The 22431-nt window shown below is 16.9% G+C and overlaps 9 protein-coding genes across 9 annotated transcripts in view; 3 read left to right on the top strand and 6 right to left on the bottom strand.

Annotated features, from left to right (window-relative positions):
• The window catches only part of PADL01_1009200 (50S ribosomal protein L22, mitochondrial, putative), a gene marked incomplete at both ends in the record, with an annotated part of 912 nt that extends 487 nt beyond the window's left edge, over nt 1-425 (bottom strand). Inside the window, one exon of the mRNA XM_028682146.1 lies at nt 1-425. This exon is cut by the window's left edge and continues 487 nt beyond it. Coding sequence (XP_028538453.1) covers nt 1-425 — 425 coding nt within the window.
• Nucleotides 426-1182: 757 nt separating this feature from the next.
• PADL01_1009300 (conserved Plasmodium protein, unknown function) lies at nt 1183-2724 on the top strand (the record flags this gene model as incomplete). The annotated part of the gene is made up of 5 exons (XM_028682147.1): nt 1183-1248; nt 1399-2168; nt 2286-2381; nt 2452-2500; nt 2662-2724. The coding sequence occupies 5 exons, from the start codon at nt 1183-1185 to the stop codon at nt 2722-2724; spliced, it is 1044 nt and encodes a 347-aa protein (XP_028538454.1).
• Nucleotides 2725-3576: 852 nt separating this feature from the next.
• Nucleotides 3577-4441, bottom strand: PADL01_1009400 (inner membrane complex sub-compartment protein 1; the record flags this gene model as incomplete). The annotated part of the gene is made up of 4 exons (XM_028682149.1): nt 3577-3789; nt 3947-4021; nt 4113-4186; nt 4369-4441. 4 exons carry the CDS (start codon nt 4439-4441, stop codon nt 3577-3579), a joined length of 435 nt encoding a protein of 144 aa, XP_028538455.1.
• A 2094-nt stretch (nt 4442-6535) lies between these two features.
• Nucleotides 6536-9447, bottom strand: PADL01_1009500 (conserved Plasmodium protein, unknown function; the record flags this gene model as incomplete). Its single annotated transcript, XM_028682150.1, has 2 exons — nt 6536-6770; nt 6875-9447. The coding sequence occupies 2 exons, from the start codon at nt 9445-9447 to the stop codon at nt 6536-6538; spliced, it is 2808 nt and encodes a 935-aa protein (XP_028538456.1).
• Nucleotides 9448-10763: 1316 nt separating this feature from the next.
• Nucleotides 10764-11472, top strand: PADL01_1009600 (conserved Plasmodium protein, unknown function; the record flags this gene model as incomplete). Its single annotated transcript, XM_028682151.1, has 4 exons — nt 10764-10892; nt 11012-11068; nt 11211-11285; nt 11389-11472. 4 exons carry the CDS (start codon nt 10764-10766, stop codon nt 11470-11472), a joined length of 345 nt encoding a protein of 114 aa, XP_028538457.1.
• Nucleotides 11473-12175: 703 nt separating this feature from the next.
• PADL01_1009700 (conserved Plasmodium membrane protein, unknown function) lies at nt 12176-14062 on the top strand (the record flags this gene model as incomplete). Its single annotated transcript, XM_028682152.1, has 1 exon — nt 12176-14062. The coding sequence occupies one exon, from the start codon at nt 12176-12178 to the stop codon at nt 14060-14062; it is 1887 nt and encodes a 628-aa protein (XP_028538458.1).
• Nucleotides 14063-14790: 728 nt separating this feature from the next.
• On the bottom strand, nt 14791-15609 carry PADL01_1009800 (proteasome subunit beta type-5; the record flags this gene model as incomplete). The annotated part of the gene is made up of 1 exon (XM_028682153.1): nt 14791-15609. One exon carries the CDS (start codon nt 15607-15609, stop codon nt 14791-14793), a length of 819 nt encoding a protein of 272 aa, XP_028538459.1.
• A 1886-nt stretch (nt 15610-17495) lies between these two features.
• Nucleotides 17496-18023, bottom strand: PADL01_1009900 (conserved Plasmodium membrane protein, unknown function; the record flags this gene model as incomplete). Its single annotated transcript, XM_028682154.1, has 1 exon — nt 17496-18023. The coding sequence occupies one exon, from the start codon at nt 18021-18023 to the stop codon at nt 17496-17498; it is 528 nt and encodes a 175-aa protein (XP_028538460.1).
• Nucleotides 18024-18784: 761 nt separating this feature from the next.
• Nucleotides 18785-20728, bottom strand: PADL01_1010000 (conserved Plasmodium protein, unknown function; the record flags this gene model as incomplete). The annotated part of the gene is made up of 1 exon (XM_028682155.1): nt 18785-20728. The coding sequence occupies one exon, from the start codon at nt 20726-20728 to the stop codon at nt 18785-18787; it is 1944 nt and encodes a 647-aa protein (XP_028538461.1).
• Nucleotides 20729-22431: the final 1703 nt, after the last annotated feature.

A 22431-nucleotide genomic window follows, 5' to 3' on the forward strand; every position in this document is an offset into this window, starting at 1 on the left:
GTTAATAATGAGTTTAAAATATTATTAATTCTTATTTGTGGAATGGATTCTAAAAATACAATTCCATCTTCTAAATGTAATCCTTTAATTAATCTACCTATATTATATAAATTACGTAAACTTATTTTTAGCTGATAAACTTTGAAGGTCCAATATACATCATCATTCTTATTCTTAATTGCATTTTCTTCTTTATTATTATTATTTACACATTTAGGTTTTATACCTTTCTTTATATATCGTTTCTCATTATATCTATGTATGATTCTTCTTCGCCACTCCCAAAATCCTTTCTTTCTATAATAAGGATTACGTAATTGAACGTTTGTATTTATCCATTTTTTATTTATATAATTGTGATATATATAAACATCCTTTCCACATGATTTTCCAACAATGTATTTACTAATACATGATTTATTCATTATATCTTCATGTCATATAACATAATATTAATATAAATATTATACAAAATGAAATTTAAGTGAAATATACTATAACAACTATATATATAATTCATGTTATCTGAACATATTAAAGGTAAATCATTATATGTATATATAAAAATACATATAATATTTTTAAAATTTCACATATATCATAATAAATAATATAATATAATATAATATAAAATAATATATTTTTTTTTTTCTTTCTTTTTTTTTTTTTTTTCTTTTGTACACATTTAAAAATTTTTTTATTGGCCAATTTAATGTATCAAAAAATATTCATTTTGTTATTTAAAAAAAAAAAAAAAAAAAAAAAAAAAACCTACATGTAATATGAGAAGACATAATTATATGTGAACAGATTTTATAATATATTTATATAACATATATATTTATATATTAATTTTTCGTACTTTTTAATATATATATATATATATATATATATATATATATATGTAATATGTAAAATTAGCTATCCTTGACAGTGGCTATTTATTTTATATTATATATAAACACAATATTATTTCATTTCATTTCATTTTATTATTATTATATATATTTTATTTTTAATTATATAAATTAGAAAATATATAAACAAAAAAATAATTTTATATTTTATCTATATAGATAAATATGCAATATATAATCATATAATAAAAAAAAAAAAAAAAATAGAAAAATATAATAAAATATAGGAGCATAATATTGTTTATATTAATTTCATTATTTTAATATGGATTTCAAAAATGCTGAATGTATATGGGACGCTTTAAACGACCTACATAAAAATGACAAGGAGGTAAAGATTTTATAACAAAAAGGAAATACATCATTTTAAAATAATATAAATAAATAAATATAAATATATTATATATATATATATATATATATATATATATATTTATTTATTTATATATTCCATATTTGATTAATTGCTCTATATATATAGGCGTATCAGAAATTCATGAAAAAACATATGAACAAGCTTCAAGAAAATGTAGTGATAAAACCAAAATATTTATTATGCGTACAAACAGATGTGGAAAGGGTTAGTATAAGAACACAGAGTAAAGAATATAAAGAAAATATTTGTAATTATTTTGTTTTCATTTATTATACTAGTAAGATGAAAGCACCAGTACTTGAAGACAATTTTATAAATAATATTGAAAAAATTAATATGGATAATATTTTTATAAGTATATCAAAAACAGAAGGCGAAAGCTCAAAAGATATGTATGCAGAAGCTGTTATACATACATTAATTTATAAAAATATGGAAAATAATAAGTTTAAAAATAAAGTTATTTTAAGAATATTACAACTATTAAATAAATATGAAAATAAATTAAACGGGGATATATATATTAATGATATGAATTATAAAATAATAGATCTATATTATACACCAAAAACAAGACATACATTAAATTCTCATTGTGTTAATCATAATATAAAAAAAGAAGATAATAATACTCAAATGGTTGATGAAAGTGATATAAAATTTTTCAAACTATTAAATGAAAAACAAAATAAAAATAAAAATGATCATGATAAGGACAAAAATCAAAAAGAAATTAAAATATTACAAGAAAATAAAGAACTCCTTAATCATATCGAATCTGTAAAAACCACCAAAAAAAAAAAAGAACAAACGAATAGTATACATAATTATATACCAAAACAAATAAAATCATATCACCATACAATAATAGATAGGTAAAATAATATATATATATATGTATATATATATGTATGTATTTATTTATTTATATTATTTCCTTGTTTTGTGTTTATATTATATAAATTTTTTCTTTTTTTTTCATATCACTTTAGCTTTCTCCATATCATAGTCACCTTCGATAATATAATATATGATAGTTTACAAGTTCTAAAATATAACAATAAAGTGCACATCTATGTATCAGACAAGTAAGGAAACTTCAAATGTATTTATACATATAATAAATATAATATAATATATATATATATTTTTTTGTAGATATGATGATTGTATGACTCTGAACTTTAAAGAGAAATTAAGTGACAACGTAAGAAAAAAGAAAATATTATCAATACATATAAATTAATAAATACACACAATACAAACATATATATATATATATATATATATATATATATATATATATATTTTCATTTTTTGTGTATATAATATTTATATGGGGTATTCTTATATTTTATTTATGAACAGGTCAAAGCCTACTTTAATGAGAAATTACTAAAATTAACCATCAGCATTGAAATATTATACTGAATGATAATATTTCTATTTTTTTTTTTTTTTTTTTTTTGTCGCATTTGTTTAACATATTATTTTTATTATATTATATTATTTTACTTTATTTTATTTATTATTTATTTTTTTTTTTTGTGAAGACAATATAACATTTGAATTTTTTTTTAATTTTTTCAAGTATGATAAAAAATAAAATATAAAATATAATTATGCAAAATATATTTATGTAAATTGTTATGGTTATTTAATTATAGAAAATAAAATTCAGTGGCGTGTATATTTTCATACATTGATGAAAAAAAAAAAAAAAAAAAAAAAAAAATATATATATATATATATATATAAATAACTTATAATATATTATACTGATTTAAAAAAAAAAAAAATTAAACCAGTTTCATTTAAAAACATAGAATAAATCAAAGTAACATAATGTGATAGGTAAATCCATAAAAAAAAAAAAAAAAAAAATGAAATAAAATAAAATAAAATAAAATAAGGAAAATTATAAAAAAATTCATTAAAGATAAAACATAAAAACTGTTACGGAAGTGAAATAAAAAATAAAATAAATAAATAATTATATAAATAAATGCTTATAGGTTCTTCTCTTTCTTATTCGTTCAAGTTTTTTATATATTAGAAACTTGACATATAATTGAATAAACGCCTCTATGGAAATGTGAGCATTAATGAATTCGTCAAAAGAGGAAAAAAATATGAAATATATATATATATATATATATATATATATATATGTATATATTTATATATTCCTTTATTTTTTATTTTTATTTTATTTTTATTTTTTTTTTATTGCCAGGTTACAATATTTACATACAAATACATAACCGTGTAGCATATTTCTGTCTACGAATTTTTTTTATAATCTTTCATAATAAAAATGAACAGATTTTTTTCCTTCACAGATCCAAATTTAATAGGAATACAATTCCCACTATCATCTAAGTGTAAAGCTAAACAACAATTGTCGTTTATTAAATTTGCTTGAGTTTCTACACGTTTCAGTTGTTCTTCTCCATATAATAAAGATCTGATATCGCTAAAATTTATCATCCTCACCTAGAAAATTAAAATTAATGTATATATATATATGTATACACACAAACAAACATATATATATATATATATTAAAGGTGGTTTATTTATAATTTCATACAATATCTTTCTCTATAAAGCATATATATAATTTATCATTTTTTTTTTTTTTTTTTTTAACCTTTTGATGACATGATATGCATAATGTTTTTTCTTGAAAGTTCGCTTGCAGGTTACATGGCAATTTTGTACCATCCTAAGAAATAAAAATATAAAAGAATATAATAAATAAATATAAATATATATATATATATATATTTATATATATATTATCATTTGATTCCTACTTGTAACAAAACAACTATTTGTATATTATTTTTTAATCTCTTTTTGAACTCGTTTATCTCGCTATTGGAAAATGCTAAACCAAAAAAAAAAAAAAAAAAAAATTAAAAATAAATAATAATATATTTATATATCTTAATATAAACACATATGCAATATTTATAAATATAAACCAATTAAAATAATATTATATATATATATATATATTATAGGATACATCAATTGTAACATTAACAACTATTTTATATATATGATTACTTTCCAATATTTCATCGTCGTTTAAATATTTTTTATTTTCGTCTAATGAACAACATGATACAATATTCCCCATTTTTAATTATCTTTCAAATGTTCTTATATTTTATTTATGTAGACAGAACAAGAATTTAAATATGCATACGTGTGTAACCAAGCATGTACTAAATGTAAATAAATTAATATATATATATATATATATATATGCTATGTATATATTTATATTTTTAAATCTTATATATTTTTTCACTCTTGTAATTTTTCTTTTATTCTTTTTCAACTAGTTTATATAAAATCAAACATATAATTTAATATTTCTTTTTCAAATAGAAATATAAGTTTTATCATGTTAATAAAATATTTAATTATGAATAGAAATGAACATAATAAATAGTCATAAATAAATATAATATATATATATATATATATATAATTCTTTTTTATTTTTTCTTATACACACCATGCAGCAAACTAATGATAGAATAGAATTTTGTATATGATATTTATATACTACATTTTAAGAAATATATATTTTTATTTACTTTTTTGTTTTTACCAGGATATATATATATATATCTTCAATTCTTTTTATATTAAATAAATAAATAAATGTATACATATATATATATCAATTTATTTTATTTTATGTTCTTTATTTATATATTGTGAAATATATATAAGGAATAAAATTAGCCATTTTTATATTGTACATATATATTCACATTTATGTGTAATATAAAATTTATTCTTCCTAAGCTTATATATATATATAATATATATAAGTAATATGTATCAAATAATATAATTTTTCTTTTATTACTTTTGTTTTCTTTAAGCACCTATTGGCTATATGCATATATACATAATATATATATAATATATTATATATATATATATATAATTTTTTTTTTTGGATATATATTTTTTATTTTTAACAAATAAAGAAGAAAATGAAAAAAAAAAAATTCTATATTTATTATATGTTTTGAACTTAAATTTCTTTCCATTTATTTTCTTCATATAAATGTATAAAAAAAAAAAAAGAAAAATACTAAGAAATTTTGTTTTATTATTAACTTTATTTTTTTATATAATAACGAATAGGGCTTTTTAATATTTTGTGTGTAATATTTATTTTAAATATGTAAGAATAAAATTGCAAAAATTACCTGAACAGGTAAGGGAAAAGGCAATTCATTTATTCAATCAATAATTCATTCAAACATTCATTCAAACATTCATTCAGACATTCATTTATTCTTTTACTTGTTTGTTCATTTTTTTTTTTTTCTTTCTTTTTGTGGAAAGACAGAATAGAAATATGAAAAGTAACTATAATGTGGAAAATTATTATTATATGTAAAACAAAAATAAATTGAAAGGTAAAAGAGCTGTTATAGGTACCTAACATGTAAAAGTCAATATTTGAAGCTAATACATAAAATTCAACACATCTCAATTATATATATATACAAATTTATGGTTATTTATATGGCTTGCTATATATGAAGGGAAAAAAAATAAAATAAAAAAAATTCTGACTTGTACATATAAAATGTACACAAATAAATTGCACACATTTTAGAAAACGAAAGTTTAATAAAATTTCAAAAAGGAACGTCCCCTAAATATAATATAATATTATATATATATATTTTTATATATTCATTATTTTATTTTATACAAGGCACATAATATAATATCTTCTTTGTTGTTCTACCAAAAAAATAATAAAATAAAATAAAATAATTGAACTACACTTAATTTGTATATATTTATCGACAACCAAAGTTTAGAGGAATAAGGCGGCCTTTTTCCTTCCTTAATATTTTCAAATATTAACTACTACTATATATAACATTAATATGGTTTTTAAAATAACTTTTTATAATAATATAAATCCTAATTTTATTTTATGTTTTTTTAATTTGATTATATACAAATATAAAACAAACCAACAATAAACATATTACATATAAGGAAAGGTATTAACTAAAAAAAAATTTTATTTTTCAAAAAAAAAAAAAAAAAATTAATTCAATAAATATATTACCATTGCATAATATGTGTAATTATAAAAAAAAAACAAACAAACAAATAAATAAAATGAATAATATTAAAATATATATATATATATATATATATTTTAAAAGAAATAACCTAATTAGGTCTATTTTATATCTACACATGAAACAAATAATATAAAATATATTCTATAAAAATCAAAATAATTATAAATATCTACATTGAATTTTTCTTTAAATATTTCAATAAATTTTATTATAATAATGTTTATATTTCTTTTCTCTTCATCGTATTCCTCATCATTATGTAACACAATATCTTGGTATATATGTTTGTAGTTTATGTCTTTTTCTTGGTCATTTATAACGTCTCTATCAAAACTAAAAATAAATGAATAAATAAATAAATAAAAAATATATATATATACAAATATATAAATATATACATATACATATATACATATATATATTCATTTTTGACTCACTTGTAGAAGAGGTTATAAATATATAGGAGACATTCCACTTTATCCTCATAAAAAAAAGGAGAGAGAAGGAAAAGAAAAATGAAGTATCTTTTTGGTACATTTTTAAGATTAATTCCATTAAAATAAGTATATTTAAAATTTTGAAAAATGATATGATTTGTTTTAAAGATTTTAATAAAAACGTTTAGAATATACAATGAAGTATGATTATTATAAAATATTAAGAATATGAAAGGTTTAAAAATTTTATAACTTGAATAAGAATAAATCAAAAAAATTTCTATTCTTTTATCATATGAAATAGATGGTAATAAATAGGAATAGAAAAGTTTGATATATATAGGATCATAATATGATGAGAACATTAAACATTTAGATATATTTACAATTACTTTTAAATTATATTTGATATCATGATATGTATTTTCATAAATATTATTTATGGTAGGAATAATACCACTTGGATAAGAACTTTTGTTTGTTTTTTGTTTTTTTTTTTTTCTAACTAAAAGATTATGTTCTGAATTTTGTAATGGATCCTTATGGTGTTCATCAATAAATTTATGTTTTTCTGTTTTAATAATATCATCATCATTTTGTTTATTATCAAAACTTCTATTATCATTAGATGTATTTTTCCTTTTTATAATAATTCCTTTATCATGGTGTTCAATATCAATATTTGTTTCATTACCGTTTTGAGAATTTTTTATATAGTCTAAAATAAATTGATCATCAATAATTTTTCTTTTATTGCTCATTTTATAAGTTAAATTTTTAAGAGCTTTATTATCATAAAGGTCACTAATAGAAGGAACACTAGTTGCAATTTTTTCTGTGCAGTTAATATATAAATTCATAAATTTATCTAGATATACATTTTTATCATCTTCCTCTTCTTCTTTTTGAGTTTTCAATTGTTCTGTAAGAAGTGGAATAAGACTTTCATTAGATGCGCTACTATAAAGGCAATCATATTCATCACTGACTTGATCATTGGAATTATTTAAAAATGAATTATTAGATATATTCAATTTGTTATTATTTTCTATTATATTTGATTCCATATCGATGTCTTCATTATTTATATGATTGTCAAGTTGATTATATCTGGAAGAATTAAATTCAGAATTGGGTATCATATTGAGGTTATTATCTAAGAGGTATGTGTTATAATTATTATCATCATTATTATTATCATCATTATTATTATCTAGATAATTATTATCTACATATATATTATCATTATATACACCTTTGTACATCCTTTTAGTTAGCTCCTTATGATTATTTTTATTTTTAGTTTTTTTTTTGTCTTGCTTTTGATTATCATTTTTGTGAATAAAAAATAGTAATATTTTCAATTTGAGCTCATAAAAATAAAAATAAGGAAACATGGAACAAAATAATTGATCTATTAATACTAAAACTTTAATTACATTTTTTAAATTACATAAAATAAAAATATCTAAATATATACTATGTAATGCTCTATTTATTCTAGTACATTGAGATATTAAATATTTTAATTTTTTTTCAAAATTTTTTGGAAATGTATATTTAAATAATATATTACAAAAGTTTTTTATCATATCTTCGTTTGTTTCTTTAAACCACATAATTTTTTCATCATGTTTTTTATTTTGTATTTTATTGGTTCCTTTATTGGATTTATTGAATGTATTATCTTCATAATGTTTGTTATATAACATGGAATTGTTATTGAGAAAATTATCATAATGGTCATAAAGATAAGGATCATTATTATTACTATAATTATTATTATTATTATTATCAGGATGGTCTGATGTATTATTATTATTAAAATTATTCATATGATAGTACATATTGTCATCATTAATAGGATTATTACTATCAATATTATTATTATTATTATTATTATTATCATCATCAATATTACTATTATTATTATTATTATTATTATTTGTGTCAAGATATATATTATCATACTCACCATCCACATTTAAATCATTAGATATACTTCCTTGTTCATAATTTATTAAGAATTTTCTTAAAATTAATAAAAAATCCTTAACAACAAAATAAAAATGATCCATGAAGGAAGCTATCGAATGTTTGGGCATATATTTATCTTTATAATTCTCTAAATCCTTATAATTATTATTAGATAATAATAAATTATAAATATATACTGAACAACTTATACTATATGATCTCATATAACTATTTAGAAATAATATTATCTCAAAATGTATATTACTATGATAAAAAAGCTTACCACCCTTATGAAAAAAATAATGAATTAAATTTAATATTCTTTTAAAATATAATGTAGCAGGAGATATACCACATAATATTATAAATAATAATTTACCTGCATTTTTAAATGATTCTATATTATTATCTAATAATAATTCAATAATTGTTGTTTCCATATTTATATAATAAGTATAATTTATATGTCTATTCCTTCTATCATTCTGCTCAAAATTTAATTCATAAAAATTCTTCCTGACCATATGGACATGCCTCAATTTTGTTTTATTCCTTTTTTTATCATGGAAATTACGTATTTTTTCTTTCATTCCCATTATATTATTATATTAAATAATTTTTATTTTATTTTATTTTATTTTATTTTTATTTTATTTTATTTATTTTTTTTTTTTTTTTGTTAACCCTTCATTTGAAAAAATATGAGAGATATGAGAATTGGACAAAAAATCATATAAACCAAGAACAAAAAAAAAAAAAAAAAAAAAAAAAATATTGAAAAATATATGGATGAACAAGTACACTATTTATTTAAACACATATAAGACTCAACGATGTTTAATTTATATGCTTAATTATAATTCTTCAGAATAATTAAATAACGAAATTTATAAAGTTCAAATAATATATATATTACATATATATATATATATATATATATTTTTATTTTATTTAATAACAATGTGTTTTTCTTTGCCTCAAGAAACAATCACCTCATAATAATAGTAAACATTATAAATTGTATATTATATATTATATATAAACATATATTTATTTTATATGAAAAAATTGAAATAATATATTTTCAAATCTTTGAATAATTAAACAACATTTAAAAAAGATATATCTATATGTGAGATAGAAAAACAAAAACAAAAAAAAAAGGAACTATCAAAAATATATGTCAAATTAGGTTATATAAATATAATATATATATTATATTAAAATTACATGTATAAATAATACATTTATATATTATATTATATAATATAGTTAGATTAATTTTTACTTTTCATCCAAAAAAAAAAAAAAAAAAATAAATAAATAAATGAAAAAATATATATATTATATATATATAATAAATATTAATTAAAAAAGGAAGAAAAAAAAAATTGAATAATTATTAAAATATATTTCATACCAAAATATATATATATATATAACGAAAAGTATATTATATATATATATATATATATATATATATAATAAAATATTTATTTAAAATTTATATAATATATATTATCCGGCCCTTCATATATAAAATAATATATATATATAATATTTATGATTTTTTTTTTTTTTTTTTTTTTTTTTTTTTTTTTTTTTTAAATATAAATATATATTATATATATTTATATATTTTGTTTCTTTTTATATATTTTCAAATTTAATATAATATTCTTTAAATTTATGTTTTTTGTTTTAGAAAAAAAAAAATTACCTAATATTTTTATAAAATAAAATAAGATCTATATATATATATAAGTTATATAAAATATTTTCATTTCCTATAAATAAGTAGCAAGGAAGAAAAAAAAAAAAAAAAAAAAATAATTATAAAGGGACACAATATATTTTTTCTCTTTTTTTTTTTTTTTTTTTTTTTTTTTTTTGTTCTTTTACAATTTTAAATATGGATTTTAATTCAAGAAAGAAGAAAAAGAAGAACAATGATTTATATGAAGAAAACATTAATATATATTTAGAAGAAAATGATAATTATATATTAGATTTGGAAAAAAAAGTTCAAAGTCTAAAACTGGTATATATAATATGTATAAATAATATAATATATCTAAATATAATATATATAAATATAATATAATATATATATGTGTATACATATATATGTTGTTATTATTTTTTTTACAATTTTTTTAGATTGGATCAAATTTAAGAGATGAAGTAAAGACATCAAATTCGTTGCTGGAAAATTTGGTAAAATTATAATATAACCAATAAATAAGTGGAAAAAAAAAAAAAAAAAATATAATTTCTTATATTTTTTTATCATATATATTATATATATATGTATGTATATATGTATGCATATTTAATTTTCGTCTATTTTGTTTTATAGTCAGATCGTATGGAGAATGTGAACAAAAAATTGTCTGGAGTTTATAGACGTGTTAAAAATATTTTAAAAACAAAGGTAATGAAAATATGTAATTGTAAATAGGATAATTATACATATATATTTATTCACATAAATATAAATATATATATATATATATATTTTTTATTTTTTTTTCTAGGGAAATAATTATATGCTTTACCTTATATTGTTCTTCTTACTTTTATTGTTCTTTATGCATTATTTATACAGAAAAAACAAATAAATTAATAAATATTATATGTTAATATTTTTTTGTTCATTTTCCTTCCCCCATACTACAATTATATATTAAAATATATAAACATATAATAATGAATATATTATACATATTATATATATATATATATAAGTATATTATTTATTTTTAAGACCTCACAAAATTAATTTTTTAAAATATTGATTTTTTTTTTTTTTTTTTCTTTTCAATGTTATAAATATAATATTGAGAAAATATATACATATATTTGGATGTGTATATTTTATTTATTCATTTATAATATACATTTAGTTATATGTTTAAATTTATTGTTATAAAAATCTTGTTTCTTTTATATTATAACATATATATATATATATATATATATATATATATATATATATGTGCATATTTTTGATGTGTATTATATTTTTTTAAAATACTAATTATATATATAATACATATATATATATATATATATGTATATTTTTTTTTTTTTTTTTTTTTTTTTTTTTTTTTTTTTTTGTGTAATCTGTTATCAATTTAAACAAAAAAATAAAATATTTATTTAAATAATTTAATTCGAATTTAATTTTTTTGAATTTTATTTTTTCTTGTGTGCCTTATAAATAATTCAAAAAAAAAATAAAATAAAAAAATATGAAAGATATGTAAGATATGTAAGATATAAATTAGATATTGAGTTTATTGTGTTAAAGATAAAGAAAAAATGATATGCATAAAATGTGGAAGTTCCAATAGTAGTTTATATACTATATATAATAAAAATAATATTAGATTAAACGAATGCAATCGATGTAATAAGATATGTGATGAATATGTAGAGAAGAATCCTTTTATAATATTTCTGAATATTTTATTTCTTAAGCCTGAGATATATAGACATATAGTTTTTAATCGTATAAAATATCATGACAAGTTTATTAATAATTTTTTTTTAAAAATGATAATTATATTTTTAATAATAAATGCTTATTTGCATCCAAATTTTGAGAGAGAGAATATAAAAAATACTGGTATTTTGTCAAATATCTTTTTTATGGAAAATAATTTTGAAGAATATATACAATCAAGTGATAAATATAAAAATGATTGTTCATCTTATACACTTTTCATGTATAAATATGATGATAAACATAAACTATATGGTTTATATAATATATTTAATAATTATAATATGAGTAACCTAGTTAATATACATAAAAATAAATATCTTACATGCATTGTTAATAATAAATTTAGTGATTATAATTTATGTATAGTTAATAGACAATTTAAAGCAGAAGAAGATTATGATAAAGAATTAATAGATATTTTTATTAATAATAATGAAAAATATATTAAGAAATACAATACAAATGTTAATACAAATAGCAACTCACATAATGATCACATAAACAAAAACAACAAAAAAAACAATAATAATAATATTAATATAAATACAAATATAAATATAGATTATAAGAAGAATGAACATCATCCTGTCTATACATCACATAAAGACCATATAAATGATCAAACCAAATGGTATGATATTAATTTTTTTAAAAAATTTTCAGAATCATATATATTTTATTATATATTACATTTTATAAATAAATGTATATCAAATATAAAATATATATTAAGGTATGATTCCATTTTTTATTTTAAAAAGAATAAGACCTTACTAAAAAATAATATTATAACTTTTAAAAATCCTGAAGTATATAATGACTTATTTCAAATAATAAATGTTCTTGTGTATTATAATATACATGAATATAAAATTGTTCTAGAACCAAAAGAAAAAGAAAATCTAAATATAGACTTAATTTTAAAGTTTATTAAAAATATCTTTTTTTATAATAAATTTATTCAAAAAAAAAATTATATACAAAGTCAAAAAAATACATATATGAACAATCAAAAAAAAAAAAACGACCTTCAAAATGAAAACGACCCATTCAATAATTTCACTTCAACAAATAATTATATTAATAATCATGACAATAATAAATATATGTCTAATAATAATGATAATATATATCCATTTAATGACTTGTGTAATGAATTTTTAAAAAATATAAATTCGACACTAAATAAAAAAATGGAAGAAATAACAAAAAAACAAAATAAAATTCAAGATACATTTCAAATAAAACAAATTAGTATGTATTCAAAACTTCTATTTTCAGAATTAGATAATGAAAAATATATTTTAAAAATTTGTAATTCAACATTCTCATTTAAGAAATTTAAAACAGTTATTGTCAGTTATATTACCTATTTTCTATTCTTATGTATATTTACATATTTATTCAAATTATATCAACAACGTAAATATAATATAAAAATTATAATGGTTAAATATAATTATCTTTTTATGCTTTTTGTACTTAGTAATTATCCATTAGTTATCTATTTCATACTTAAAATATTCAATTATAATTATATAAACATTTATTTAAACATATACACAATTATATGTAATATTATAGCATACCATATATTTATATCCACTGATCAAAATTATGTTTGCTATTCTATTTTTTCAGTCCTTACTAGCTATTTTTTAAAAAATCTAGTAATGCTTAAAATTATTAATTATATATAATATATATATATATATATATATATATATGAGAGCGATATATTTGTTCAATTTTATTTTTTATAATAATCGTTCCACTATTATAATAACGTGCTTAAATATTTACACCTAATTAATTATATAACATATATATGTATGTATGTATCTATTTATTTATCTATCTTATTTTTTGTCTTATATGTTGTACAACGTACACTAAAAACTTAGACACAACTAATTATACTAAAATATTTAAAAAATATATCATTTATAAAACGAAAATATTTTTATATATATTTTTTTTTTATATTAAATAGCTTTGTTCAAAAAATGAAAAAAAAAAAAAAAAAAAAAAAAACAGGTAAAGCTACCGACTAGCCATTTTTTTTTAATTTCATAAACTTGTTCATAATATTCTGATTATGTAATATAAAACATAAAAGTGAAAGAAGAAAAAAAAAAAAAAAAAAAAAAAATAGCTAGTCAACATATATTCTTCAGAATAATGAAAAAATAAAAAAAAACAAAGAAGCAATAAAATGAACGTATATTATTTGTATATATATATATATATATTTATATATATATATGTACGCATATACATATATACATTTGAATCATTTTAAACAATATCTATTATAAAAAAATAAAAAAAAAAAGGTTAGTAAACATAATAATAATATATATAATTATATGTAATAATTTTTCTTATTTGCATATTATCATATACACGTGGTTACATAAATTTTCTTTTACATAACATATTGATCCTTTTGTTCAGGATTAGTATAATGGTAATGTAAATCAAAAACATCTTCTCCTTCAATTATTTTGTCATATCCATTTTTGTGAATATAAAAAACTCTTACTTTTCCTCCTGAACCACCATCTCTAAAAGTAGCATGATAAATTGCATTTCTAGCTAATTCAACAGCTTGGTCTAGATTTAAATTATAATCATAAGCTGAATCTAAAATAGAATAAGCATATGTACTACCACTACCACAACTGAATAAATTTCCTTCAACTTTTTTTCCTGAATCATCAACATAAAACATATTAAATCCAGTATGATCATAACCACTCAAAATAATACCACAACACAAACCATATCCTTTATATTGATATAAAATATTACTTAATATAGTACTAGCTGCTCGTACTGATATTTTTTCGTTATTTCTTAATTCATAAATCTTTATTATTTTACCTAAATATTTTTCCCAATATAAGCAATCAGCAGCTCCTCCTGCCATTGTTCCTAATATATTTTTATTTATTTCAATAATCTTTTCAACATTCTGTGAAGATATAAAAGATCCCATAGATGCTCGAGAATCTACTGCAACTATTATACCATCTTTAAATTTAAATGCTAAAGTTGTAGTACCTTTATGAAAATCAAATAATTTCTTATTTTGTGTTTGTGCATATTTTATAAAGTTTCTTGGTACATCCACTGGAGCTACACAAAACTCTAATTCATCATTATTATCTATTCTTTCATCATCCACATCATTTATTAAATTGTCAATTTCATTCATAAAGCTTTCATCACTTGCTATTACCATTTTTTTTTTTTTTTTATAAAAATTTATTGTAAATATATATTATATATTTTAATGATTAACTTATTTGGGATATTATAAAAATTAAAATTAAAAATAATTATATAAATTCAAAATATAAAAAAAAAAATATATATTTTTGTATCTTGAATAAAAAATATAAAAAGAACAAAAAAAAAAAAAAAAATAAAATAAAATTATATTATGATTTAATTTATTATTATTTACATTCAATACAAATTAAATAATAGTATAATTATAATTATATAATAATATTCCGATTTTTTTTTTTTTTTTTTTTTTTTTTTTTTTCTGTTAACCTTTTGAGATATTAAAAAATAAATATGCAAAAACTTTATATATATCTAAAAATATATTATTATATATATAATATATATATATTTGTTATACTTTTATATATACATATAATATATATATACATGAAATACTCTAACAATATTTCTCATATTGATAAAATATGTTTTTATGAAATATTATAATATATATAATATATCATTGCATTATAATACAAACTTTTTTTTTATGATATTTTTTAGATTAAAATGTCGCGATAATATTTTTTATATATTGTGATATTTTGATATTTATTATGTTAAAAAATATATTATTTTTATTCATTTTATTTTATTATTTTTTTTTTAGATCACACATTTTTAATAATAATGAGGTAATATAAAAATACGGTATTATCATAATATAAATAATAATATTCTTTAAATAATAAAAATAAATAACATATAACAAATTGTATATATATTAATGTATATTTTGAGAATTTCAAGAAATTACAAATATATTTAATATAAGTACATTTTTTACCCTCATATATATATATATATATATATATATATAATAATTAAGGACATATAATATAACGAATTCTATTTATTTATTTGTTTTTTTTTTTTTTCCAAATGATTCGGTTAATATTTGTCTGCTATTATTATTATTTCACATCATAATAAATTTTTATTTAAATAGTAAATAAAACAGATTTACTTTTAAATATATTAATATATATATATATATAATATATGCACACATATAAGTATATATGTTTATAATATACACATATATTATTATAATATTTATGTGTTCCTGGTCTCATGTGAACATTTTACACAGTCATATGTTGTTATATATTCCTTTTTTTTTTTTTTTTGTTTTCGATTTAATTTTACGTTATATATATAAGATAAAAAGTTATATTTTAAACAAACAAAAAAAAAAAAAAAAAAAAAAAAAAAAAAAAAGAGAGAAAGAAAAATTAATTTATAAATATTACCTAATTATCTTTTTGATATTATTAGTAATATTACATGTCTATAAATATTTTTAAAATATTAATATTACAATTATGCAATATTTAGTAAAAATAAAAATAAATGAATAAATATACATACACATATATATATATATATATATTTTAATGAATTATTTTTAATTTGACTTTTTCTTATTAAATGCTATATGAATACAAATCATGATCTCTAATTCATAAAAATTATTATTAATAAAATCTATTCATAAACTAATTATACATATATATATATTTATATATATATATAGAAAAAAAAAAAAAAAAAAAACCACGTGAAAGTATAGGTATATTCAGACCCTTTATATAAATGTGGTAATAATAAGATTATTATGAAATGAGGAAAAAATGTTCTTAATATGTGTTCTTGATGTTTTAATATTATAATAAACATAAAATTTGAATTGATCCATTTAAGTGTATGTCAGTCTTATATATGTATAACAATATATTGTATTATTCTATTATATAATAATATATATGTATACACATATATATATATATATATATATATATATATATATATATATATATTTATATTTATAATCTCCTATGCATTGTAATCACTATTTAACATTTCATCTTCTTTTTTTTTTTGGTTTTGTTTCTCCTTGTTTTCTCTATCTTTTTCCTTTTCTATTTCCATATAGCTTTTATATTCCCATCCAGTTCCTCCAGCTTTTATAACTCGACATGTAGAGATATAAATGTTAAGAAACGAAGCTGTAATAAGCACTATAGATAACACAGTAAGTGCTGTTAATAATTTATGTTCAAATGGAATATTATTTGCTGCAAATAGGGCAATAATCAGGAATACAAAAATGACAATATATATACCTAAAAGAAAAGCTACAAACAATGCAACAATATATAACACAATAAAATTCTTAAGTACTAATCCAAGAACTATTAAACATCCTAATATTGCATTAGAAGCTATTGTCATATTTTTATAATCTTTTGTAGTTGAAAAAATTGAGCTAATGCAAATCATGAAATGAAACATGGCTCCTCCAAGACATCCTCCTGCTAAAGGAAAGCAGCAACATTTTTCCATTTTTCCAAACCAACCCATTTTTTCAAATTATTCAATATGTAAAAAACAAATAAAATAACGCAATTATAAATAAATAAAAATATATATTTCTTTAACAAAGGAAAAAATATATCTTTAAAATAAATATAAATATGAATATATATATGTATATATATATATATATATATATATATATATATATATATATATATCTTCTTTTTTTGTTGATTTCTTTTTTTTTTTTTTTTTTTTTGTTAAATCTCTTTATTTCTGGCTCATATATATATGTAGTCACTATAACAAATATTTTGTATATATTTGTGAAAAATTAATAAAAATAAAAAGGAAAATAAAATATAATGATATATGAGCATCAATTTATAAAGATATAATTATATAAATATGAATTAAAATATTAAAACAAAATAATATACACATATATATATATATATATATATATATATATATATATATATAATATTATAAATATTTATTTCTGTTAATTTTAATTTATACAGCTATTTTGTCAATATATATAAATTTTGCCTGAACAGTTCATATCAATTGGACAGACAAAAAGAAAAAAAAAAAAAAAAAAATATTAGAGCCATTTAAATAGCATGTAATAATAACATGAATTTGAAATATACAAAAGTAAAAAAAACTCCAGGTAGCTTTTTTTTTTTTTTTTTTTTTTTTTTTTTTTTTTTTTTCCTTTACCTCTTTCCTTTATTTTACATATATTGCACAATTTTTTATTTTGATGTCAAGCTGAACCTTTTATTGTTTACTAATTTATTTCATTTTAATGATTTCATTTTACACGTCAAAATTTCAGCAAAATCGTCATCATCGTTCAACTTGTTTAATTGTTGAAAATAATACATGATCATATATGCATTATGCTCATTTATATTTTTATAATTAAGTATAACATAATTTCTTATACTATATATAACACTATTGTGGGAGTAATTTAAAATTAAAAAAATATTTAACACTCTTCTTATAACATCTTGAGTTAAACTAAGGTCATGATTGTTTATATAATCATTAATGTCCTGTTCCCATAAATTTAAACATTCAATTAAATTATTTTTTAATTTTACAAAATTATAATTATTTATATATAACATATTATTTTTCCTATTTTGAATATTTCCATTTTCTTTTATAAAACATTCAGAATTGGGTTTAATAAAAATATTATTTATGTCCAATTCATAAAAATTGTATATGTTACCATTATGTTGTTTTTTTTTATATAGTTCACATGATTTATTATTTTGAAATGAATTGTTTATTGTATAACTTTTTAATTTATTATCATCCATATAATCATCACATTTGGACATATAATTTATCATGTCATAACATTTGGGTGTAGTATTTTTTTCATCATACTTGAATATATTTTTTGATTCATAATTTTTTAAAAGTATGGATAAGGAATATAGCATGTATATTTTTAATTCCCTTGTTAACTGCATGTTTTTAACCTTTTCAATAAAAACATGTACAATGGAAGGACAAATCAATATATTGTATCTTGAATATATATATAATATATTACTTATCTGTTTTGATGTTAACATATGTATATAACTAATAAAATATTTATTGAATATATGTATTACATAATTATATAAATTAAAATAATTAATATGATAATTGCATGTTCTGTCATATGATATTGAAACATTCATATTATGAACGTTACTATAATTTATATTATATTTATTATCACAGATTTTATGATTATCTTTTGTATTATTCTCATTATCGTAATCGTCGAAACCTGCAATTTCTTCTTCTTGCTCATTTTCTATGATTTCCTTGAGGGTCGGTAAAAAATGAATACAATTAATTACATCAGAGATAGAGCTTCTATTATATATAACATCTTTAATTTGTATGGTACAAGATTTTAAAATATGATTATAGTTTTTTTTTATTCTCATATATGAATATAATATTCTACATAAGTCCATTAGATTGGCTTGTTCTATTAATTGATTAATTCTTTGAGATAATATTATAAATAAGTTGTCATTATTATATAATATGGTAGCATAACAATATGTAATTACACACAAATCTCTAATATGTACATTATTATACATTACATTATCAATAATAATATTACTAAGTTTAGTATATAAATCATTATCCTTAATATTACATTTTACTAATGCATTAAGAATCATTGATATTTCTACAATGTTATATATTGTGTGTACTTTTTTTTTTAATTCATCTTTTAATAACATTATAATATAATCATCTTCTGTTTTTTTGTTTTGTTTTTTTTTTCTTTTGGAATATGTAGATATTAACATAGCCAAATTAGACGTATTAAAATATTCACATTTCTTTTTTATTAAAGGAATAAAATTATCATATAAATTTGTATCATATCTAACTTTGCTTAAACAAAATAAAAATGAAGCAATATCATTAACTTCAAAATCATTTATTAATTCATAAGATCGTTTTTCTATTCTTTTCCATAATAAATTATTTTGTATATTTTCTTTTAATAACATATTTGAAAAAATACAAAGAACAGAAGAATTCATACGACTTATATTAACAACTTCATTTTCATATGACACACATTCTTCTCTCTCTTTTTTGTATAACCCATTCTTTGTAATATTTGAAATGAATCGATTTGCTAAACACAAATATTTTATTCTACGACCTCCTGTGTTTCTTTTAAACACATTCGTAAGCATAAGCATTGATGTTAAGAAGTTTTTTTTTTTTTTTTTTCTCTCTTTATTTTAATTTTTTTTAATGACATTCAGTTGGTTACATGGAACAAACAAATAAAAATATATACATATAGAAATATATACACATATATATATATATTTATTTATTTTATTTTTTCTCCTGATTTTATTAACCATCTTATTTAAAAATAAGCACAAAAATGTCTAAGTTTTACATGACATTTTTTTTATTATAATTTTAACAAATTGAAAAATACAAACAAAAATATTAAATGATAAAAAAAAAAAAAAAAAAAAAAAAAAAAAAAGGACCAATAAATAATAAGCTTTTTTATTTTAATTATTCTTTAATGCTCTTCAAAAATGTACAAATGATAATATTAACAAAACATACAAATTTTTACTTCTATATTCTATTCATATATATTCGTTCCAATATAATATTCAACATATATATATATATATATTTATTTATTTATTTTATTATTTTATTTTTTCAAATACCAGTTTAACTTTAAATTGTATATCATCCTTATTACAAATATAAGACCATGATATAATATTATCTTGATAGATCATACATTATTATATATTAATTGATCATATTCTATTGAATCATATTTTATTAAATATTAGAAAAAAAAAAAAAAAATTAAAACAATAGACACAACAAAAAAAAAATTAAATATTAATCTAAACAAATTAATTTAATATAAAATATATATATTATACAAACATGTATTATAATGTAGATAACCATAAAATGATATTAATATTGTTATTATGTATACATATTATTTTAATTTACAAATAAATATAGATATATTAAACGTTATTATATATATATAAATATATTTCATTATTCATAAAAATATATATATATATATATATATATATATATATATATATGATTACCATATAATATAAATATATGTGTATAATTTTAGGTATCAATTAAAAATGAATAATTTATTTCAAAAAAAAAAAAAAAAAAAAAAAAAAAAAAAAAAAAAAAAAAAAGAAAAGATAATATCCTTTTAATTAAGCACAAAATTATATATATATATATATATATATAATTATTATATATAAAATAACGAAATGGTTCATTTTTTTTTTAACATATTATATATATATATATATTATATCAAGATAAAAAAGTATATATAATTATATATTTATTTGGAGTGTTCATAAAATGTACATTTATTTTCATCCATCCATATTTATATATATAATATTATAATGTAATATATTTATTATTTTAATATTTATATTTTAAGTACTACTATAAATAATGTACATATATAAATAATATTATATTATTTGAAAGAATGAGGAAATATAATCAGCTTTAGAATATTTTACATAATTGGTAATATTTTTATATTTAAGATATATATCATCAACGTTATTTTATTTAAATCATATATTAATCATATTATATATATATATTATTTATTTATGTATTAAATATTTTCGTTTTTTATTTTATTTCATTTATATATGTTATATATATTTTAATTTTATAAATATTAAAAAAGGAAAATTATTATTTGAAAATATATAATTATTATAAATATATGAAAATTTAATAATTTTACCCTTAAGATATAAAATATAATTTAAAAATATTTACAGAGATAAAATTTTTTTTTTAATAGAATATATTTCTCCAATCCGAAAAAAAAAAAAAAAACAAATAAATA

This window comes from Plasmodium sp. gorilla clade G2 (assembly GCF_900097015.1).
Source record: "Plasmodium sp. gorilla clade G2 genome assembly, chromosome: 10".
Classification (NCBI taxonomy): Eukaryota; Apicomplexa; class Aconoidasida; order Haemosporida; family Plasmodiidae; genus Plasmodium; species Plasmodium adleri (nom. inval.).